Consider the following 26,172-nt stretch of genomic DNA (forward strand, 5'->3'; position numbering starts at 1 on the left):
TGCATGTTTACAAAACTGTTACCTTTTCTTTACCTGTTATTTTCACAATTTAGATATAACATTGTGACAGACATAACATGTACATGTACATGGTTGAACTACAAAAGAATATAACATTTCTTAGATATATTAGAGCTTTTTCATTAAAAAAACAAACAAAAATACAGATGAAATACAGTCAAAACTTGTAATTTTACCTGTATTTGCACCTGTACATGCAAATATGTTGAACTTGCACATGTACCTTGATGCTAATCTTAAAGTTTATACATCCACCATCATTTTTCATATAGGGTTTGTGTATCTATTGTGTATATTTATTGAAATGCATGCAGTTTAAAAACTGTGCAGTTTTCTTCCTTTTTTTTCTCAAACAATTCAGCACTGAGGTATCTTGTGCTGCAAAACAATATAGCACTTTAAGGGTTATTTGCTGTTATATTTATCATTTATTTCCACTCAGCAGAACATTTGGAAAGCTACACCTCCAGCCCCACAGAGTAAAGACACTGAACTGAAGTATTTAGACCTTGCCCTTGATGACAGCCCGGATGAACCTATGAGATCCCCACATGTTCCAACTGGCCAATCTTCCCCAACAGAATACAGAGAAATAGACTTTGTGAAAACCCACGCACTCAGTGAGGTCAAGAAAATGAACTGGAGAGTAAATGAAGACCACTGATCTTTGAACCTTGTCATGATTTAAGTTCTTACTGTTAACATCATTGAGTAGAAGTGATTTGTCCCCAAAGGCTTCTTTAGAAGAAAGGAGGAGGTGTTAGAGAAAAGAAGACCACTGGTGAGGTTGAGAGAAAGGGCAGGAATAGCTTTGAATTTTCTGCTTGAATTACAGTGAAACATCAAAAACCTATCCCCCAACTATCATGACACCCCAGTTATTCTTGAAACCTTCTGTGCAAGAAACCAAAGCTCAGAACCTGAAAATCAGATACGATACTTAGGGTAAAACTGTCATAGACCCAAGTGAAGAAAAATCGGAAGATTGTATTTTTCTGTCTTTAAAGTTCTAGAGACTGTCACAGTTTCAGGACTTCAAATTGAGTTCCTTGCCCAAAATGTTCAGAGGATATGGAGCTGGTTTCCATAGCAGTGCAGCAGACTGGCTACGTTTTGTTCCCTATAAGGCTGTTTTAATAATAATCAGCTCTGTTCATTCTGCTAAACACCTCTATGAAATGGCAAAGATTTCAGGTCCCATCAACGTCTGGTCTAAGTGAACTTTCATGTACTGGGATTTACCTAGACCGTAGCTAAAGGACTCTTGACTTCTGTGGATCTTAACAAAAATGTGGCAGATCATGTTTGTATACCTGTAAGGTTTAAAAGTATGTCAACAGTCATTTCAGTTATAGTGTCATTTAAAAGTAAAGTTCCAATGTAAAGGTAAAAATGGAAGATAAAGTCTTTCAAAAAAGACATTAACATGCAGTACTGTAAGAAAGAAGGGGAAAGGTAAAATGTTTACATTCTAATAAATAAAATAAGATGTTTGTAGATGAAATGCTCACAGTCTAATAATAAAAAAAAGATGTTTAAATAAAGGAAAAAGTTTATAAAGTATTGGATAAAAAAAATGTAATACATAAACAACATTCTTTAAATATTTAAGGTTTTCTGTGAATGCACATCATCAGAAAGCTTATGAATTGAGTTCACATCAGCAAGCTTCTGTGTCATGTGGTGTAGCAGATCATGAGACCACTGAGAGGATAATGTAAAATGAAAAATGCAAAATCATTCATTTTAAATTTCATTTCTTTACCACCATGACACTAAATGGAGTATGCTACGAAAATAAAAACAGGATTAAAAAATGACTTTGCAAATTAATGGTAACCATTGGTGATGTATTGCAAGATATCTGAGTTAATTTAAACTCTGAGAAGAGAATTTTCTGAAGGGTCCATGAGAAGAAAATTGTATATAAAAAAATGAAATTATTTACAAGTAAACTTGGAATCAAGAGTTTGCACTTGTATAATGTATAGACTTGCTTACAAGTTAATTTGAAAACAACAAAGACCCTGATCTGCTAAAGGATAATGTACCTGCTGACCAGGGTCATGTTTGTTCTACTCATTACTCCTAACAAACTGCACAGACCCAGATCTACCAGTACATTTTGCGCTGTCACATCTGGGCCTGTGCAATTTGCAGTTGGACTCATAAGCGAGTATATACAGTACTTGCTTTTAAATTGTTTACTTATCCAACCATTTGAGAATCTTACTGAGGACAGTGTGGATTAACTTTCCTTTTAGAATTCACAGAGCTGGAGCATAGGCTATCAGCTTTCTTAAACAGTTTTCAAAAATAGCATTTTGTATCTCTGTTTTGCAAATATTTTTGTGATGTTATTGGCAGAGCTTATCACATTGAAGACATACCAATATTAATCACCAAGGCCGATATATTGTAAGAAAGAAAAGATTCCTTGCTTTGACGAAATGGTGACATTTTGTTGTTGCTTATTCATGCTTACATTTCATTTAGTACACTTTAGACTTATGTCCACATTTTTTAATACACTTTAGTCAGAGTCCTTTGGTTTGGATTATTCATAATTATTATTTAGAGAGTAATTATTCTGAAGATAAATGACATACTATGACTCCTTCATTGTAGTTTTAGATTATACAAATGCCATTCATCATTTTATAGTGTAATCTCAGATTTTGAAGTCAGTCTTATGTACATTTAGTTTCAAAGCAGCTCAAAATGTTGTATTATTATGTATGTATTGGGCAATATATGTTACTTATATTACTTTTGTATGCATTGGTCAATATTTGATACTTATATTATCAGTATCCCACCCCACTTATGATATTCATTACTCCAATACGCTATCTTTAATTTTATAGAAATCTTGTATTGTAAACTAGGTTTTAAAAAAGTAAACAATTCAAGTGTAAATGAATGGACACAAAGTCATTGTGGACCAAGACATACAGTACTCCCTCATTATAATTCTGCCTGTGGGAGTACAGTATTCCCTCATAATGATATAAATGGAGAAAAATACTCATTGTAATGCTGCCCATGAAGTACAGTACTCCTTCATTATAATGCAGTACAGTACTCATCATAATGATGCCTGTGGACTACAGTACTCCCTTATTATAATGCTGCCAATGGGAGTACAGTACTCATAATGCTGCACATGTGAGTCATAAAGTATGAAATCTTATAATTAAGATCATGAGACAGTTTTACAGTGAAATGGGAGCCAAGTTGTTGTTTTAGGGTTTAATGCCATTTTTCAGCACAAGATAGACTATTCGTGGTGGCCAGTATAAACGGTGGAGGAAGAACCTGGGAAAACCAAGGAAAGAACCACTAACCCACGAGAATCTACTGGCAAGCTTTCTCACGTACCCACATTGGCCGAGCGCAAGACTTGAACCCATACAGACAGAGGTGAGATCACAGTGATCAATAACAGTGAGCACTTTAGACCACTGAACCACTCGTGGCCCCAAAATGGGAGCCATGATCATGCATTATAACCAGAGCTGTCTTATAATGAAGGGCCTTGTAGTGACAGAGTGATCTTTTAGAGGATGTCAAACAAGTTTTCATTTGATATAAAACATGATTCGTGTTGAATATTAGTAAATGCCATGAGCTGCTTGCATGAAATGGTGCACAGTAATTATTTAACAGGTTTCATAGATACCATCTTGTATTGCTTATAAGTCGAGTTCAATTGCAAACAACAATACACACTGATATGCCATCACATAATACACCAGCAGATCAGGGTCTGTGTTTGTTCTGCTGGTTACTTCTAACAAACTGCAAAGACCCATATCTGCTGGTGCACTATGCGACATCAGACCAGGATCTGTGCAGTTCGCAATTGGATTTGACATGTGAACGAGTGTATTTGGTAACGCAAGTTGAAAGACTTGCATCAGTCTTTGACATTGCTTTGTAGTGTTGCAAAGTGCTATGTTACTGTGTGGAGAAACATCAATCTTTGACATTGCTTCTAAGTCAGAAAGACAAAAAACTCAAGAAGAGGTATATTATGGATTTTTTGTTTCAGGATTTCATATTGTGAAAATGGATGGTTCAAAATTAGCCATCTTTTCTTTCCTTTTAGTGAAAAAGTATTATTTGATGCCAAAAAAAGTAGTCTCCAAACCCACTCTAAATTCACCACTGATTTATTTAAAACTACTGAATCAAAGAAACTGCATTCATTTGCAGATGACCATTCTGATAGACAAATGAAATTTGGTAGACATGTTTGTATTCATTTGCAGATGACCATTGAGATAGACAAATGAAATTTGGTAGGCATGTTTGTATTCATTTGCAGATGACCATTGAGATAGACAAATGAAATTTGGTAGGCATGTTTGTATTCATTTGCAGATGACCATTATTTTTCAAGACATTGCAGCACATTTTTTTTAGCTTTTGGGATTTAGATTGTTTTGACATGCCCAGTTGATAACCAAATAGGTTGGCAAATGAAATTTGATATGAATAGGTTTTGGAATGTAGACTTTTTAGACAACAAGTTTGTTAACACATCAACCCCTAGCGACGACTTAACAAGGCAGGAGGTAGTAGCCTACTGCCGAGCTCTATAGCGTCATGGTCATGCATGATACACTAAAGTGGGTGGTATTATAGAAAGGTAGACAGATGTAGCTCTACAATGATACCAAATAATCTGGAATATCTAGTTGCACTACAAAAAAAGATTAAATACCTCATTTTTTGGACCTGACTTTTTTCTACCAAAAATTTGCTTGTGGTCTGAAACCGATTTTGTGTCCGGATATTAGACTTTTTGGTCTCAGATCTAAGGCAAACCAGTATGAACTGCAAAGAGACAGATGAGCCTTTGCAAAACGTAGGATAAGATGGGCATTTGGAATAAAGAGTGGTTACCATGCAAAAATAATGGCTCCGTTTAGCAAAAAAAAAATATATAAAAAAAAATAAGAACTCCAACTTTTACCCTTCTGCTCATGCGCGAGTCAAATAGCCAATGAAGAACGATGTTTCTAACACAACTAGGCAGTATGGTATTGAAAGATCACTGGGGATTTGGTGTTTTCAGATCTATTCAGAAATGGCTTTCAAAATGTGTTTCCTACTCAATTTTCAGGCGAAAATTACAAAAAGCTCTAGGGGTTAATGTGTTAACACAATTTTTTGTTTTTTAAAACCCTTAAGATAGACAAGTGAATATGGTACGGATGATTGGATAACCTAATTTGGTTTTCATAAAATCATAACATTTCAAAAAATTTCTAAACCCTTTAATTTTGTTTACTTTGATTTTTTGGGGGTTGTCTGCAGGCAGGAGATATGTCTTTTACAAACACAAATAAAATTTTGCAAAAGTCGTGGCCAATGGGCTAATTCCATGAATGATGAACTGATGCTGTCATTTTAAAGAAAATGTGTAAGTTTGTGACTGATTTAAAGTAATTTTTAATGACTGACACACCTGTAATATAAAGAGATGAAATGACATTCCTTTCATAATTAATAATTTTCACTGGAAAATAACAAACATAATGCAAAGCATATTGGTCTATAAGGTCAGTTCAGTTAAAGATACATAAAATATATGCATATTTAATATTAACCTAGAAACAGATATTTTTTTGTGTAAAATGTCAACCCACATTGAACATGGATGTGGGGGTAATGATCGAATTTTTTGTGTCTGCATAATATTATTATTAATTGGTGGTTTACATGATATTTTAAAGCAATGCCATTTTTCCCAGCAAATAACTAAATAATTTTATTAAATCTGTAGTTGTTCTATTGATGCCGTGCAGTCTAAATCCTTAACTGAATAATTGCTTTTAAGATACAGACCTGTTGCAGTCTTGACTTAAATCATCTGTGTATATGATTCAGCAGAAATTGTTTAAGAAAATGAACATCTGAATTATTCTAAATATTCAGTGCTTGTCAACTCAAGTCAAATCACTGACTATAAAGACTGTGTATTGAGTTTCTTCAGTGTGTTCATAAAATGAATTAATTCAGGTTCATTGTGGTGAATTTTCATTCCAGGTTTTTTTTAAGATACAAAATTATCTCCAAAAACAATGTAAATAGACATTGTTGATACAGCTTCCTACAAATCGAAATTGACTGATCTGTAAAAAAGAATGTTCATTTTATACACTGTTTATTCAGAGAGAATTGTTAAAATTTGTAACACTGCTAGACGATTTAAATGTAGTTTTTGTAGCAGATGAGGACAGTTATCTTAATGGCATTTAATGACAAGTTTTTAATGGTACTTTCGGTACTTGACTATAATGCCAATGAAATTGGGTGCTAGGTGCCTTTCCCAAGGACACACCAAAGCATCAGACCCAGGCTGGCCTGGACAGGTGTCAAACTGGTGACCCTTGGACTGTGAGTCTGAAGCTTTACCAACTGAACTACCATGGTTGCCAAAACATCCAACATTTGTCAAAGATTTTCTGAAATGACCCATTATGTATTATTATTATTATTATTATCATTTTATTGCAAGTGGTGTGTATGGCCACATTGGACATAATACATAATCTTCTGTTGAATGACTTCAGGATAAATTTATAAAAGATAGTATAACATTCGTTAAAAATCTTGTAAGAAATGAAATTATCATATATACTCGCTTACAGTTTGAGTCCAACTGCAAACAGCACTGACCCAGATCTGCCATTGCATAATGTGCTGGCAGATCTGGGTCTGTGTAGTTTGTCAACAGTAATCAGTAGAAATAACAACATAGACACTGATCTGCAGGCACATCATGCTACAACATCTCAGGATGTTTGTTGTTTGGAGTTTGACTTGACTTATAATCGATTATATACTGTAATTAATGTTCTTTCTAACATAAAAAGTAACTGTTATGCATAGGATCTGTAGATCCACTTTTGCGGTATGTGTAAATATGTCTGGAAGTTATAATTTAATAATTTGTTAACTATTAAGAATGTTTTTTTTTCAGCATTGTATTTATTGCAATACTGGGGTGGCAAAAAATGATTCTGTGTAATGTGTCACAAAGAAAATGTTCTGATATCTGATACTTATTCTTATATTGCTGCATTCCTAATTACACCACTCGCTTGATAACTCATGCCAGGATAACATGTGAACCTGCTTATAACATAGGGACAAGTCTGGATCCCATTTTCTTTTGTTTAGAAAATGACATAAGAGTAGGCCCTTATGTGTTGAATAGGAAAAAAATTATGATCGAAATTGGTACACAAAACCATGATATATTGCTTTCTTTATTGTTGAAAACAGTGGTTAGTGTGCTGAAACTTGATTAAACATCCTGATATTCTCAACTTACATTATCATTACCCGAAAAATTCTCAGTACACTGTAAATAACAATTCTTTTATAAAATTTGGATCAGTGAAAATGTCTCTAATGAATAGCACTGACAACACTTGAAGAATTAAATAGCAATGAAATATGTTTTGTCAAGCGAAATTTGTTTTAGTCGGACATTTTAATTTAGTTTCAGTGTAATCATAAATACCATATCCCCTCGTGTATTCAAACATGAAAAGTGTTAGTGTACTGTCATAGCTATGTAGAGGGATGTTTCTATGTGAACCTAATTAACTGCCAACTCTGATCTCTGATATGCGGATGTACTTGTATTGTTATGCTCAATTAAAATCTTACCTGCTTTGTATTATATTAATTTTATCTTTTGTACCAAATCAAATAAATGGAATGGAATTATTTTTGTTTTTAAAAAGTTAAAAGGCCAACTCATTTCAACTGACCACTCGAAAATTTATAAATAATGTATGAGTAACACTCAAACTACTTTAAATGAATCTAGTCATTCACAAATGTGATCAAAGATTGCAAGGCATCCATGCGAACGGAGTACCCCGGTGAATTTAAAGCTTTGTTTAATATATTTGGAAAAGTGAGTTCAAAGTTTGTAGTTAACTTATAGTTCCTGAATTGACACTCAAAGATTTGCTCAAGGTTGATCAGAAATTTTACTATTATTTGCATTGAAAGCACAGTATCAGTATTTCACCAACAAACCAGTTTTATTTTTTGAACGAAAGGAATCTTGTTTTATTGTGCAAAAAACAGTGATGTAATACACAATGTTTTGTATGTACACTACAAGTCTCACTTGGAGTTTTTCAATATCTTTTAGAGATTGGTTATCTTAAAAATAAACATAAGTTATTTATGAAAAACACAATTTCATTTGAAAAAGCCATTTACTGACAATTACTTCCAGTACAATTATGAAATGAGCATTCAGCCATTAAAAACTGTTGCTACCCCTCTCCACAGTCTTCTTGATATCTAACCTAGATGGACCACTGTTAGCCTAAGTGGTTAGTGTCCACCTCAGATGCAGGAGGTGGTTGGTTCGAACCCTGGGCAAGTCATTTCAAATACTTATGGTATTTCCAGCTGCTTGCTTGGCACTCAGCATTAAGAGGTTAGTGTTAGGACTCGTCGGCTTGGTGTCAGGATAATTTGGCTGGGCAGGACATGATGTCACATGTCTACGGCATGATTCCTCATTGCCAGACATCACTAAAAACTGCCACACTGCAAAATTGTTCAAGCTACATTACAAATCCAAGCCCCCTTTTTAATTTTTCAGAGGTCTTTCAATAACTCACTTCTTGCTTATAGTGTGGTCTGTGTATTTGGACCACAATCAAGGGAGAGGTGTATTACCCATGTATGATTACTGGTATATATGCTGATCTTCCATCACCTAATGTGCCAGCAGATCAGGGTGTATGATCCGTATAATAATGAGGACAAACTGTATAGACCCAGGTCTTCCATCACCTAATGTGCCAGCAGACTGGGGTGCACACACTGATTGATCCATATCATAAGGAGAACAAATTGTATGGATCCAGACTGACAGATGGATTACGGAACTGCAGACTTGGGTCTGCACTTTTGTTTCTGGTTGAGTACACATTACTCACTGACAAATACAGCTTTCATAAATATCTATAATTATTTTAAATGTAGACTATATTGCAACCATAATTTTGAACTGATGCAATATCATATAGCATTAACATTGAATTAAATTATGTTATCATTATTGTTATTATTAATCGATCACCTGGTCACAAGGCCAAATGATACAGCAGTATGATCCTGGGTCCATGGTCTCATGCACCATGTGTTTGTGAACATTTGCTATTTGCAGTTTTTCAAAAACAACTTGATGAATATTCAACTGAACTTGGCAGAGATCATCATGGGCTTTGAAGTTTATTCAGATGATGCAGCATACTTTTTAATGTGACCACTGCTTTTAGATTTGCACCCATGATGCATCTTTCATCATACGTGGCCACCATTGCTAAAAGCATAAACTCTTTTAAACAAACAACACAAAAGCCACATAACAGAATTTGACCAAATTTGACAGAAACATCCTTTGATGAGGGCCGTTTAAATTAGAAAAAGCTCTAAATGACATCAGAATTTGACAGAATGCATCCTTACATGAAGGCTTTTCAGGTTTGTCCAAATTATGCTGGTTAATGAGCCATTACTAAAATTAAACAAAACATTTAACAACTTTTTCTCAAGAAGCACCTAAAAGAATTTTTTCGAGTTTGACATATAATCCTGGCATGAAAGTTTTCAGGTTTGGACAAATTCCATCTGCCAAATGACAAATGCCGTCAGCTATGGCATTTATTCCTAAATCAAGAGACAAGCCCTTTAGGAACTTATCAAAACTCACTGAAGAGAAGAATTTAACCACATTTGACAAAAATATGCCCTGACATATGGCCAGCATTGCTTATATTTAAACCCTGTTGCAAAATACCTAAACAGAATTTGACCAAGTTTGACACAAAACTTTCTGTGTTGGACAGATGATGCTTACTTGATATTAATACAAAGGTGCATAAAACAGAGCAAGCTTAAGAGAACTATGGGGCTTTTATTTCATTTTGCAATCAACAGCATTGCAAGAAATTTCTGCAGCAAGCATTCTGTAAACCCAGATTTCTTGGCCAACTGCTTTTAAATTTAGCTAGTGGACAGATGACAAGTAAATTTAGCTAGTGGACAGATGACAAGTAAGCAATATCAGGTATCTTGTTATTTCCACACTCAGAATCTACAGTGTTACATGACTATATTTTATGTATATCATATCTAGTCTCCCTAAGTACTTTGTTGCTGATCTCATTTTGATCTTGCTCATAGTCTGTATAGATTTTCTCTGATCAAATGAAATTCTAACATATCTGCAAATGTAATATGCTCCCTGATTGGATGAACATATCTTCTCCCACTTGATTTACATCAGACATGTATATACATTGCATATGATGTAATCTTAACAAATTCCCATTTATTGACTGCGTTTTTAAAACAGTAAAGTAAATTAGGGGATTCGTTAATGATTTTATAAAGCCAGACTGTTCACTGTATTGAGCACTTCTGATCGGCATGTTCTGCAGCCATTTAACTACACTTTATACTATACAACAAGACTATACTATAGTTCAGTGACAATTTTTTTATGTTAAGACAGTTTGAATTTCATGTCTTCTGCAAACAACATAGACTCTACAAACATCATGAACCCTGATCTACTTTTGTATAATGTGCTGTGGTGTTGGTTCTACTGATTACTCCAAACAAACTGCCAGACCTAGATCTTCTAGCACTCTGTATGACAGCAGATCTGGGTCTTTGCAGTTTACAGTTGGATCAACTTATAATTGTATATATATGGTAAATGGTGTGTACTGATTGTTATGAAGGTCTGATCAAGCCAAGCAAACTTTCATCTTGGTGTACAGTATCTACTCGATTATAAGTTGAGTCCAACTGCAAACAACATGGATCCTGATTTGCCGTATCGCCATGTACCTGCAGAGCAGGGTCTGTGTTGTTTGTCGTACTGATTACTCCAGACAAACCGCACTGACCCAGATCTGCCAGAGTATGATGTGGCAGCAGATCTGGGTCTGTGTAATTTGCAGTTGAACACATTTTATTTGGGTATATACAGTAATTATACAACATCACACTTAGCCAGTGATGGCAGTGATCGGTAAGCCATTGTTGGTGCCAGTCTTTCTTTTGACAGACCACATCAAACAGAAATGATTTCTCTTTAGTGTAGACCAACACAGGAGGCCAGCTGAGCAGGTATTTTTTATGCTGTACTGTGGAAGCTTGCACCTTGATCATTTATATTAATTTTTATCAGAGTAAATGCAATAGAGATATATAATTGATATTTCCACTTTATTATATAAGCATCCATTAGGTTTGCTGTTCGATGAGTCATTGTAAAAGATTTATGTTATATTATGTACTTCACCCATTCTTATTTAGAATGTTTTTGTTGCAAAATTACTCGTTACATTTTTATGATCACTTTGTATATATATTTACTTCACATATTGAATATAAAAAAAACATGAGCTGTGTTGATCTTTTGATAATGTTAGTCTTATTACTCATAAACCTTGCAGTTTCTAAATATATTTCCTGTGGGTTTTTCCTTTTTTCAAAAGTTACACTAAGTTCTGTAATGTGCATATTAGATCTCTAAGGTTTCGTTTTTTTTTTCTTCATTTTTTTAATTTAAAAAAATCAGAATGTCTTTACCTAAAATTGAAACTCTAACATCAGATTTTTAGTTCACTGGTACACATCTATATATTACTTCATGAACTTGCCCCAACATACATTGGCAAGGGTTCTTTGATCTGGGGTTCAAAAAAGGTCCTGCATTTTTTCTTCTTTTGTGCCGGTGAAATTTACAGAATATAAATAATGCACTATTTTGTCATTTTAGTTAAAGATGGATTTGCTGCAGTTGACAAATATTGCACATAACATAAGAAAAATATGAAAGGACCATGTCAAGAAACACACTAACAGGCATAACATTAAGATGATGTACGGCTAAATATCATGACATGTAAAATAGTATTTTCCAAATTGTTGTAATTCTTTTTGCAGATTTTTTTTTGTTTGCATTGTTATAATAGCATATTGCTTACTTTTAGAAGCATTACTATCACCAACAACGAAATTTTCAGTGCCAAAATATTGAAAACTCGTTTTTCATTGTATTTATGATAAAGATGATGATGAAATAAATATGAAATGGATTTTTGACTTTGATGAAAAATGCACTCTTAATGTCAGGAGTCTATGCCCAGACTCGGGTGTTTACACATATTGTGTATGGAGCCCAGGTCTAACAGAATAATGGGTCCAGGCTTTGATATATTCAGTTCATGTACTGTATATACTTGCTTCTAAGTGAAATCAAACTACAGACAACATAGATCCTGATCTGATGTAACATAATGCACCTGCAGATCAAGGTCTGTGTTGTTTTTTCTACTGTTTACTCCTAACAGACTGTACAGACCCATTTTGCACAGTCAGATCTGGGTCTGTGCTGTTTGCCTTATTTGCAAGTATAGATGGTAGTCCAGCAAGTTACGGCATATCATGACTTATTTTTTACATTTGTTTAAAGGAAAACGTAATTTCTAAAGGCATATTTTATGCAGAATATTAATAATGTACATGATGGAAAAAGGAATGTCTTAAAACTTAAAGTTTTATATTCAGCTTTTTTCTGGACTATTCAGTTTAAGTTTGACTTCCAAGCTCTTTCTGGTATCCTCTGCTATCATCTGATTTTGAAATTAGCTAGCATTAGTTAGGTTCTTTCAGCCATTAGGTGATTGATTTGCTTCGCTTTACATTGCAAGCAGCATCTCCCATCTACCACTGCTTTTAATGTACACTTTGAAATTTTGTGGGCATTGTAATCATAACTGATAGAACTGCATATTGATGGTTCAATGGATACAAGGCAATGATGTGTCCAGAGTTATCTCCCCTTTCAACCAAATTTTATTTAGTGATGGACTCATTTAAGTTTAAGCTTTGCCTTCATTCACAGTTAGTATAAATAAAAAACTAACAATGTTTTCTGGCATACCTCATTTAACATGTCATACCTTTACTGTCTAGTCAAGTATTTTGCCACCAGATATTTGTATAAAACTTGAAAATGTATTAAAGCTTATACCAGTACTCTAGCGTCATCTTGTTCATTCGAATCATCTGCAGGTCAGAACAAGTTTGGATTGAATTAGTTCAAAATGTTTATTGCATCATTTTGGACCATAATGGGAGAACAGGACACTCTTACCTGTTTTCATCCATTTGAAAATTGGTGCAAATGGACAATCACTGCATCTTTGCAAATATGTAATAGTTCAATCTGATCATTTTGATTTTAAGAGTTTAAAAAAAAAAAAACGATACAATGCATCTCATCCAATCAAGTCTTTAATCTAAAGATTACAATACCATGCTTTTTTCAGATTCACCAAGGTGGCACATTTCTACTTTATCATTTCTCATTATAAGAATGAATAATTCCTGCTTTATCAATTTTCATTTAAAAGAATGAAAACATTATTGTGTCAGATATAAAAACTGTAAATATCACATCTCAATATAAAAATTTAAACATGCCTTAACGCAAGTTAATATAAAGAGAACAAAAAACAATTAGTTTTATCACATTGGAAGTATAAAGAATAAGAAATTATTATTTTACTAATACTAAATTAATACTAAATTAACATTTTCTCATCTCAACAGAACATTCGTGAAATTGAAAACATCCTTATTTATAAAATGTATTATATGCAGCTGCTCCATTTGGCGTTTGGTAAAAGTATTAATTTAAAAAATGCATCTTTGCCATTGGTTACTCCATTTGCCAAGTCAGTACAGTTGTTTCCATGATATTTGCATCCTAGATATTAAAGAATATTACCCATGCTTACTTATGGACATCACCTTACAACTAGTGGAATGGACAGGATTCACTGTACACAACCAGAACACCATGACCAAGAAATATCATGACTTTAATATGCCACTTGTGACTGCAGATTCCTTTTTGCAGCCATAACTGCATAATATTACAAATTAATTTTAAATGTTATATTTATTTGAATTTTTAAAAAAGCACACAAATCTTGCACATCTTTTAATAATGCATCTTATATAAATCCATGTATATGATGTTCACAAATCATGTCCATGTTTATCAACAGTACTGTCACTGTCAGGTTATAAATTTATTATATACCATATATAATTGCTTAAAAGTAGAATCAAAACTGCAAACAACAAAGAAGATCCAATCATAGCATTATGCAGTTGCTGATCAGGGTCTATGTTGTTTTGTTCTACTGATTGCTTCAAACAAACTACACAGACCCAGTTATGCAGATGCATTATGTGAGAGCAGATCTGAGTCTGTGCAGTTTGCAGTTGGACTTATAAGCAAGTATAGACGATATTCATTTGATCATCTAGTTATTTGCTCTGGGCTCCGGTATTGACGTTGAATCCATATTTCTATATCACACACCCAATCTGGAATTATTAAGTGTTTTCCTTATCTTCAGTTTTCAATATTAGATGCACTGATTTGAACTAGTAGAGACCTGCATACCAATTTGCTTTGAATCCCATCGATACAGTATTTCGGAAAATATTTGGAAACCAATACAGTAAGTTATTTTTGCAATCAATGCAAAACTTCATTCTTGTTTTGTTCTGCATTTGGGAAAATAACTCATTTGATATGGCACATGAATATGTCTTGTCCTAACAGCCCAATATATACTGCAGTTTATGAAACTCATTCTGCCTCCCAACTCAAAATGAAATGGGTGCAATTCTAGTCCATCTCTCCTTGAGAGAACTAAAATGAAACAAGTGTAATTGTCCTACCCACCTTGGAAAAATTAATTTGAAACCAGTATAGTTCTTGTCCAACCCTCCTTGGAAAAATCAATTTGAAACCAGTGTAGTTCTTGTCCAACCCACCTTGGAAAAATCAATTTGAAACCAGTATAGTTCTTGTCCAACCCACCTTGAAAAAATCAATTTGAAACCAGTATAATTCTTGTCCAACCCACCTTGGAAAAATTAATTTGAAACCAGTATAGTTCTTGTCCAACCCACCTTGGAAAAATTAATTTGAAACCAGTATAGTTCTTGTCCAACCCACCTTGGAAAAATCAATTTGAAACCAGTAGAGTTCTTGCCCAACCCACCTTGGAAAAATCAATTTGAAACCAGTATAGTTCTTGTCCAACCCACCTTGGAATAGGCTTGACATAGAAATCAGTTTGGCATTTCCACGTGTGTCCACATCATAGATTAAGATCAGTGTCAGGTTTTTTAAAGTTGGGTTTTACAAAGAAAGGAACCTCTTGTGTGTATGTGTTATCCCAGGAGTCTATTGTGTGAATGTGCCTTCCCAACTGTGAACAGCATAGCCCAAGAACAGCTGTCGCATAATTTGCCACCGGTGTAGGGTCTCCATTATTCATTTCATATGATTTTGAAGCAAACAATTTGGACCCAGATCTGTGGGTCTAGTATGTGATGGCAAATCTGGGGTTTGCTTGTTCACAAATGTTTGTGCATTATAACAGATAATGACAGTACTCCCAAAAAATATACTGAATTAGTATTTTACGAATATCTGTCTTGAATACAAAAAAATGCTTTCATAATATTTAATGACCCATTTTCCATTGATTTTTAGTAATATGTACCCTGCACATCGCCTATCCTATGTCTTTTGATGCCATTTGCAACATACAGTGAAATATGTGTGTACCTCAGAGACATTTTCATAATGGACATAAAATAAATTTGTATGTCTTAGAGTCATCGAGTTAGTCTTCTTAATGTTTGGCACACAGTGCAGTAAAATTCAAAGTCATCAGCTTTTCTTGGATCAAAAAGTGCTCCAAATATGATGTTTTTCACTTGTAAAATTTAAGTGATGTAATTGTGAGGAGTAATATGGGATCTGTGGGGGGAATTAAAATTGGTAATTGGTCAGTCTGAAGTCAATTAACATTAGGCCACCATTTTGAAATGGGTCTGTATGGTGTAAATGGAAATTTAATGTGTGTGACAGTTGCACGCATTGGGGTGGGGTTCTTCCAATATATATTAATTAAATTATGATGAAAGTTCCACACGGGCTCGTGGGGTTAGAAGGTTAAATTAGTGACGAAGTAGATTTACAGCTCTGAGCCCCCAGGCAGCAATGCCGACGGTTAAATTATAGAGAACACGAAGATGAAATTCAATTAATAACAATTTAATAAATTCGATAATTTAAAATGATAACTCTCAATCACCCGTCTTTCCCTCGACCAAGTGACAGCCTAATTCATCCAGTGATTTACAGTGTGAGTTCGATTTTCCCCCTGTCCTTGTGTCTACTCATCTTTCTTTCCCGCTAATTCCTTCCTTCCTTCCTTCCATTCCACCAACACCTCCTTCGACTCCGTTTCCCTCTTGACTATCTCCTCCTCCAATTTCGCTCCCAATTTCCTCTTCCTCCCTTCTCTCCCCTTTTCCTCCTAGACTTCAACTTCTCTTGACTTCTCTCCTTTCTTCTCCTTTCCTCCGTCTCTCTATCTGAGACTACGGGACCAAACTGTAACTGGTCTGTCCCTCAAAGCTTCCTGTGAAAAACCACAAGGCTTTAACATACGCTTTATCGAATCTCACCTCACACTAGATCAACAATTAATCATCGGATAAGGCTATTACGGTTTCTGTCACGCAAGCATACACATTGAAATTTCCACACACTTCTTGCAGGGTAAACAATGGCGTAATAACACGGTATCAGCGAATTGTCATACAGACATCAATACATTGTGTCACATCAGTATATACACATATATATTTAATCTCATTGTACTACAATATGACAACAATCAGACGCATGTCTGTACATTACACTCCCACAAGCGTACTCAAATATTCAACAATGGCAAAATCTATAATCACATGAACATGTGCTAGTCTACTATAAAATACCCACATAGCGAATTACAATATTAACTCTTACGACGGCTTGCAAGCTATATAATTTTTTACAAATATCAACTCATTTCTTCAAAATATGCAAACATATTAACACCACAAAGTAATTCTTCGTACTACGATTCTAGTAATAATAAAGTATACATACAACCTACAATTAAAAATGCAGTCGCATTCCACAAAGACCAAACAACTAGCTCACTGACCTTATTTGAAGCTGTCTGTACTTAGAATTTCGTTCTAAGATATTCCCACCAATAACGAATGGCTGTTCGGAGTTACGCTATCCTCCTCTGGGCAATCTCTCTAGTGAACTAATTCTTGCCAGAAGACACGGAGATATCATTCTAGCCAAATCAGGGTCTCTCCCCTATCTCGATTCTGATTGGGTGGCGCTGTGACCCTGTCCAATCGTCTTAGCGGCCAGTTCAACCTGGCTGTCTGTCTGCAGGGAAAAGAAGGTAAGACACTCCCACTTCTTCGGGCAACTTCTTTTGATCTGGACAAACGTTTCCACATCTAGGTGATAATTGACTATCTGGCGGCGTCGCAGCTCCTAGGCCTGGCTCTCCACTTCTAGCCACGGCAATCTTACGTAAGGGATTAGTGCTAGCCTGCGGTAATGTTTAACATCAAACAATGGCTTGTCAGAATTACCTTGATTATACATGTTTCAAACTGGGGCTACTCTGGGTCGGGGTAAACGTGACACCGTGATATCTTCATTTGGACCCCAAAACCAGGCCATAGGTTAAATATTATGGGTCATTATGGGGTCAATGGGAAAATAAGATTCCATAAGATAGGTCATTATAGCCTCAGACAGGAAATGTTAAAGCTACATATTCTAACCAACTAACATAGTCTTTGAGTGACCAACACCTACACTTACAAACCAATGAAAAGAGTAGGAATATTTCACACACTGTACCATTAATATGTCATTTTAACCAATAGCGTGGTGCATCGTACATCGAGCAAAAACGGTGGTGGTAATTGACCTAAAAGAGATACTTTGTAAGTTTAACATCCAAAGTATGACAATGTACCAGAGGGAAGCCATTTCATCATATGAAAGGTATTTGTGCAAACACGGACCGGCACTGGAAAAGTGCTTATTTATCAGTCCATTCAAGTTGTGTGCTCCCCTTGTCTCGATCACATACGAACGGTGTTCAAATCTGAACAAATTTAATTTTGATTGGATACAGTGACTTGCCACCACATCCAATGCAATTCAAAGACCCGAAGCTCAGAGATATCTGCTCAATATGTCAAGGTGTATATAGGGTTATTGGAACCTTGGCTAGCGAAGATGAGAGTGAAACGGTATCTAGACCCTCCAGATTATACGCACTGGATTTGTTCAACTGATGAAAATTTGTTAATATTTTGCGGCTAACCGAGAATTGTTCTCAGCAACGACCATGTGATGCCAACCATGTGTGGTGTATTTTTAATCAAAATGACAGAGTTGATTGTGTATTTGCATATGAAAAATGTAGTCTTTACCACTCTTTAACAAAGTCCTTCGTTGGATTTCATTCTATGTCGTATGCACCTGTGCAAAACTAAAAAAATGTCCCTAGTTATACCACCATCCCCCAAGAACAGGAATGAGTTATTCACAGAAGGATTCCCAGATGACTGCGGACAGATATTAGGTCGACTTTTATACACACACAGTCATGCTAGAGCTATCATGAGAGTTCATGCATCAACACACAAAATGTTCCCAGGTCCATGATGTCGATGGTGAGCTGTCATTGACAAATTGTTGCAACCTCATTTATGACTTATGGTGCATTGTTCCCATATGAACTAAACCCTATGATTGTTTCCAATCAATCCGCAAGGTTGTGTAGCTGAGACGTTTCAACAATGCCTTCTCCTTCCTTTGGTTGTTATTTCACTACCGTGCTTCTCATAACATTTTTCTTTCCACGTAAATTTACTTGAAAGTTAAGGTTCACCTGGGAATTTGGGTGGGCTGTAGATGCACATCTTTGTTGCTGTTGCTGTTTTGTTGTCTTTTTAGCCTCTCTCGCCACTTCTGCCCACAATTTTATTCACTTGACAAGAGCTTCTGGGACTGCGGAAAGTTGTACCACTGAATCTTCGTATGATGGTTTGTGTTCAGGTTTGTATGATGGTCTGGTTTTGGGTTCCTATGATCTTCCAGTTTTAAGTTCGGTTTCATGTAAACATTCAGTTTCGTGTAAATGTCAAAATACATTCTATGGAAATGTGGAGGTAAAGGGTCCACCACTGCTGTCTAATGATGGACAAGGCAGGATACTTTTTTTGTTTATAATGTTTTCTTCTTCAGGTGTCATTTCCCCCGTATATCAATTCCATATGCACATGATCAAAAAGCTGCCACACATCACCCCTAGTTTGTGATTTTGCCATGAATTTCATAACTACCCACTTGTGCCATTCATCAATTATGTGCTGAGGATGTGCCTCCTTTGGTAGTTCTAACTTGATTCCCAGCTGAGGGGTGTGCTAATAACAGCAGCCATAGGATTTTCTTGGATCTACTCATGGGCCTTCAATAAAGAAATTAAGCTTTGTTTTCATCTCCCAATTTGTACCTAGATGTTTTTTGTAGATTATTCCTCAGTGTCTCTCCAGTGGTCTGTTCTAGTCTTGCACAATGTCCCTGGCAAGCATTCAGTGGTTTTGGTTGTCCAGAGAATTTGATCTGGTTCTTCTTCTATTCCCATCATCATGACGATTACCAATGACATTACAGATCAGTTCCAGGTACTTCCAGGCTGCTTTACGACATTGCTCCCCATACTCTGCTATGATATCACTATCATGTTTTGACATTGCATCTGTTTATCATCGGTGGCACACCAAGTCCAATGAATATTTGCAAGGTAATAAAGATCATTGCCACGAAATATCATTAACATCTTGCAGTTGTCCCAGGTCACTTAAGGCATGTTTGTGTATCATGTGTCATATAGATCACCGGGGTTTGCTGGCATCTTGGAAAAATATTCTTGTCTTGGTGTTCAAGCATCACACCATCATACACAGCAAGTTATTTCATACTTAGGTCAACATCATCAATGGCAAGGGTTTCATTAATTATGGAAAATAATTAAATTGTAGAAGCTTTGGTTGTCGATAATGATGTAAACTCTTCCATGAAATCCTTGAGTACATCATTACATGGCTGATCGTCCGCTGACAGCGCAATCAGATAAAGCCAACCCGCATTACTCATGATAAGATTAAACAATAGCTGGGTTTTTCAGGATCCGGTTTGGTCAATAATTACTGCAAGAACTGAGTTTGGAAATGTATTGGATGGTCTGTATAAATGATGTCAAAGTTGGCTTTTCTTTTTTACTGATGTCATTTTACAAATCAATTGTTGTATAACCCAGTCATGTCTTCATATTGTATGCGATGCCGAATGAAAACTCATCCTGCATGTCCAGTGTGGGTTCAAACATGTAATGGTTGAGCTTCGATCACAGGAACTCGTATCCCATGTGGAGCAAAGAAATTTATGTTTGTCAGACCTTTTAGGTCTCAAAACGTAGCTGGCTGTGATATCGCTACTGCATTAACAAAACTACCCGGATACAATTATTGTGTATCCGGAATACAGACATAAGATTCTAACAATCAATCGAAGCCCAGAGAAAAACCTATAAAATGCATCAATGCAGCATGATACCTGTACGATTTTGCATACAAAGCATCAAGTGATATCCATGCACATCAACTTGCTGATGCAGATCTCATTCATGATTTGAATGTGATCGTGGGGCCGAGTGTCAGAAAAAGAATCGGCAGATGGATTATCAAGGAGGTATGATGGCTAAGATTGCTCTTGGAGGCTGACAAAATCGACTCCTGGAGGTAATTCTGTATTATAATTAATAAAAACAAGAATTGCCACAGAGCAGACCATGTATGCAATATTCTACAATCAGGATGGCTATTAAAAGGGTGAGGCGGTTGCTGCAAATTAGCCAATTCAGCAAAACTTGCCTACAGGGTTGCTCGAACATGGATGGCCAAACAAGCATTACGGCAGAGTGGACTTTCTGTGGATGGTTTTATGTGAGAACCCCAATGAAGTTCATCAGGATGATCTTTTTTGTTCTGACATGACTGCGTACGCATACAGGTACATGCTAACCATTGTAGATATTGTCAACAGTTACAAAGAGAAGGAGCCACTATGATCTAAGATTCAACGAGTGTGCAGATGCAGTTAAACGTTTCTATACATGTTCAACGCTAATATGGCCACTGCTGTTACAGCTAGACCTGGTGAGAAGTTTCCCATAATCATTGTTGTGTTATTAAAAAAGAACATGAGGTGCTGGATCTTCTTGGACATGTCGGCGTATATAGCAATCACGTGATCTTGGAATGATTTAGCTGTACACTTCTGGAACTATTATTTTGGCATCAGTACACGCAGCAATTATTTATGAATCATACCCAGAAAGCAAACATTCTAGAGCTATCTTGGATCATAGAGCGATCTCAGGAGTGGGTGATATGGTCATAGAAGCATTAAATAATAGAACTACACGCATGTTAGATTGAAACCTGCTGATACGATTTGACAGAAAACTGTCACCATTGTTAATACAGCAATTTTACAACTACCATAGGAAACAATGATTCAGTACCGGTGTTCACCGGGTGGAGTTAGAAGGAGGACAACATCATGCCACTGACCCAGTATGATCCATTGAGGCATTTACAATCTCAGATGGGACTGACACTCCAGGACAGCTACCACGTTCCTATCTAGTACCCGTCGGCAATGATCGACGTATGCACCAAAATAGGGCGTTTGTGTGAAAGGAATTGCAAGCCATTCCCGGGGATATGAACGATTTATTCTAAAATCACAAGATGATTCAAAATTACATAAGTAGTGACAAATCCATCGCTTGGAATCCAGCGGGGACAAACCTACCTCTACAACGTTGCTTTGATTGGGAAACATTGACTGCAAGTGTTAATTAGCACCGCTCTTGCAAACATTCCACATACATGTCATACAAGAGATTCTTTTCCAGAATCACACATAGGACTTATTTAGCTTTCTTTATGTGTTTACCGGATCCTAAGGATTAACCAATGAAACCTTTCATAATATAATACATTTTAGGGCGCAGTCTTTTGTATTCTTCAGTGAGATTTCCTGCATATTTATCTTTAAACTACCCCACTACCTGTTTTTTTTAACATCGCTAAATAGCATTAGTCTCTGTAGTACTCGCTGTTTTCAAAATAATTGTATAGACTTAGTTGAGTTATGTCTGCATAAGCATCATAAGTTGTAGCGAGTTTGTGTTTGTTTATAGCACTCATATGTTATCAACACACCTCGGCTTGGTCGACTTATAATTTATAATACAACTAGGAGGTCAAGAGCTTGAAAAGATCTAGCATTGATGTGCCAACATATATAGGCCTTGTCAGCTTCAGTTTTTATTTTTACTGTGAACATCAATGAGTAGTGTAGCTTGCGTGATTTGAACGCCAGATTAACAATAAACCTCATAAGCTTATCTTGCTCAATGTCCCTAAGAATATCAATACAGATACATTCCTGGAGGTTCTCCATGGTCATGCTGAATATGTCATTATTAATGAGTTTCAAGTAATCTATATCAAACTCATTCGTCACAACAGTGTGCAGACCCGTATTCATTTTTGCATACAATGCCATCCAAGCTCTTTGATAAACTGTAACAGCCGGTGGCACATGCATTCCTGACCAGACATCTGTAGATTATGCACATATACTACAATATTTCACTTTGCTGTCAGGTTCGGGACAAGCTTAACGCATTCATTGAACTTGCATCAGGAATCATTAACGATTCAACAGTGATACGGTAACAGTTGCTCGCGAGGCACCACCAACACCTCTGGGGCTAGTGGATAATTATTGTGGGTGTTGTGTAACTCATCTGCGTCAAGTTCAAATAAGTATCCAGAGTTGCTGTTACTGATCGCTCTTGCTGTTGTAGTAGTGTACATGTTTGCCAATGTCTACATCCACAAATCTGATCCACTGAAACTCACCTAGAAGCATTGATTGCATTATCACCCATTCATACAAAATGCCTGTTTCAAGATACATGCTGTAACTGTGAGGGACACCAGGATTGTATCCGTCCACGAGCGAAATTATTCGCATGAGCATTTTAATATCTAGCCACGAGCAACTCCGACTTGGCTATGGTGTTAAACAACAATGCATCCCATGCCAACCCCAGTGAAGAGAAGTAATTTGCTGGGTCGATCTTGTACACATAAATGGTTGTATCACAAAACGACTTAAGGACATCCTCGAGAAGAAGCAAATACAGATTGTAATATTCATTAGGGATTTGACAACGAACTGCGAACCAGACAATGTTCACTTGTGTGCAGCTGTTGGTTGAACGCATTCTAGAGACTTCGATGAATGAAGGGCCTCGATGGATGGAAAATGATTTTGTGAAACCTCGTGTATTCATACAATTATATTCAAGTATGAATGAGCAAGATGAACTTGGAACTTTAATTAGCAACATCACTGCGTCAACAAGCGAGTGAAAACTGATTGTCACCATTGGAAGCTCTGCTTCCTGATGAAAGATTGCTCACTAATTTATTCTAGGTAGAACTGAGAAACTACATCGAGTCAATGAACTGCAGTTGTTCCAGTCTAAATGTCACGTATTTTTCCATGGACTACTCCGGTGGCCTAGTGGTTAGAGCGTCTGCCTCAGATGTGGAAGGTCGTGGGTTCCATCCTCTGCCGAGTCATACCAAAGACATAAAAATGGTACTAACAGCTGCCTCGCTTGGCGCTCAGCATTAAGAGGTTAGTGTTAGGACTGGATGGCCTGGCGTCAGGATAATGTGACTGGGTGGGACATCATGCTACATATCTGCGGCATGATGCCCCAGTGCTAGACATCACTATAAACTGCCACATTGCAGACATCGTAGTGATATGACTGAAATATTGTTAAAGCTACGTTAAAAATCCAAATCACATCACAACACATCACATTCTTCCATGTTGTTGGGAATGACACCAACTGGTGCATTTGGTGTCATCGAAACCTCTTGAATAATTGGGTGGCTATCATACCTACGGATGTTATGCAGCACCACAGCAATTATTTTACCAGGGTAAATTCACAACTGTAGACTGCATGTGTTTATGTGCTCCTCTCTATGCACCAGTAATGTGGCATTGATCACGTACTTTGGCATCAGTCCAAAAAGGACCATCAAAGATCCAGCATTGAGCAGGCGCAGAAAACTCACGTTTGTCATTACGAGTTATAAACATGTCCACGGGCGAGAACTGTTGCTTGATCCATTTCAGGGTGACCTCAAGCTATCTAAGAAACACATAAACTGAGTCCCGGCTATGATATAATATTGGTGGCTCATTTGTTTCATTACATCTGACTACAGTGTAGTAAACACCACATGGGACTTTTACAGCCACTTGTGTCATATTTATAGGTTACTGCATTTGTATGGGAAAATATGAACGAGTTTTTGGATGGAATACTGCACGACTTTGGGAGTGAAGTATATACATCCGACAAAACGAGTTCGTATTTTCCCATACAAATGCAGTAACCTTTTTATTATATGCTATTTTTTTATTCTACATATATAAACAAATTACACTACAATAAACAACGTAAATGAATGTATGCCACATGCCAAACTAAATACACAAGCGCATATTCATCATTACACAAATCAACATTATTACTGCGCACATAACTCCGCCCAGATAAATTTGAACTTAGTCGCGCGCTCGACATAACTTTCGAAAGAAAATGGCGTGTCTAGTTAAAATTGAAATTTGGGGTCATATTGTTTATGAATGTGCATTGCAACATCTTTTCCATTTGATCTGGAATGAATAGATTTTGGTATTTTTCTCGATTCTAGGAAATTTCGTGATTATGGACTGGATTTGTATGTGACAATTCCACATGAATCAGATTGAATAAGCTAGGGATAAGCATGTTGACATCTGCAAATGTGTTTCGGTTTCTGTCATTGAATGTTTGAAATCATAATGTGGGAAAAATATGAAGTCTTTCAATTGCAATTATGAAAAAGACGCTATGGAATTTAATGCTTATTTCATTTTGAGTGCAGTAAAGAGGATGTAATTGTACTTATCATCGAAAGTACAGTACAATTTCGAAATGTGTAATCCAGATAGAGAACCTATTACATGGCTCATGTAATTCGGATTTGCAGAATTAAGAACATACATGTTGAGGAAATTCAGGATGTAAAACTGTAAGTATATTTTATTTTGCCATTCTTATCACCAGCTAAAGAAGAGAGTATATGACTTGTCACTTGTATGTTATTTGTAAGGACCTTATCTTGCATCTGTTATATACTGTAGCTAGCCTAAATCCGAAACATTGTATCAATGCGGAATGTGCCAAAGCAGCTGGTATGTGGCAGTCCACGAAACATCTGTTTTAGTTCATTCAGAAACAAATTTAAACAACCACAACGTAAAGAGCATCTTACACGAGTGTACATGATTTGTGTACAAATCAAAAGTGCTGGCATCTGCGTCCATTGATTGTTTACAATAGAAAGTAGTTCCTTTATGCACGTGAATGCTATATGTGTATCGTCGCGCTGGTTCAATATCGGGTAATATTGCACGATTCTGATAATGTAAAGTTAATGGGGGGAAAAAAAAACGACTATATAATAATTGACAAAACGTTGCGGGTGGCATCAAGAAGTTAAGGTTACTCTGTTGACCTCATGTCATTCACAGAAACGTTCATGCATTCAGTGTCTATATAGATGACATACCTTTTTTTATTTTATTGTACTGCAGTACATTTCAATATGTTCTTGCCAGGTTTGGGCATGATTTTATGCAATAGATTTTCATCGATTCCACCACGGTAAAAGTCATGATGATCAAGGAGCTGTTGGATGGTGAAGAAATGTAGACAACGTTGACACAGATATTTTTGCCATGGTGCTTGCTGTCCTGGTTAATCAGCCAGAAAATATATTTTAATCCACATGTAACGATGCTGCTACTCTCCTCTAAACGTTTATGAACAACACAACTGCAAACTCGGATCATGGATTCCCAGGGACTGATATAAAACAGAAATGAAACACTTGTGTATC

At 36.1% G+C, this 26,172-nt stretch overlaps 1 protein-coding gene across 5 annotated transcripts in view; it reads left to right on the forward strand.

Moving 5' to 3' along the window:
- Positions 1–13,128, forward strand: part of LOC149773225 (GRB2-associated-binding protein 1-like) — a 144,667-nt gene extending 131,539 nt beyond the window's left edge. For 4 of the 5 annotated variants that reach the window (XM_089946626.1, XM_089946629.1, XM_089946628.1 and 1 more), the window contains one exon: positions 464–13,128. In XM_089946626.1, coding sequence (XP_089802752.1) covers positions 464–685 — 222 coding nt within the window. In that variant the 3' untranslated portion in view covers positions 686–13,128. The remainder of the gene's footprint in view (positions 1–463) is intronic. The other variant, XM_089946627.1, reaches the window with a different exon arrangement.
- The last annotated feature ends 13,044 nt before the right edge of the window (positions 13,129–26,172 follow it).

This window comes from Sinohyriopsis cumingii, unplaced genomic scaffold (assembly GCF_028554795.1).
Source record: "Sinohyriopsis cumingii isolate HCF-2022 unplaced genomic scaffold, ASM2855479v2 utg000810l, whole genome shotgun sequence".
In the NCBI taxonomy this organism is placed as follows: domain Eukaryota; kingdom Metazoa; phylum Mollusca; class Bivalvia; order Unionida; family Unionidae; genus Sinohyriopsis; species Sinohyriopsis cumingii.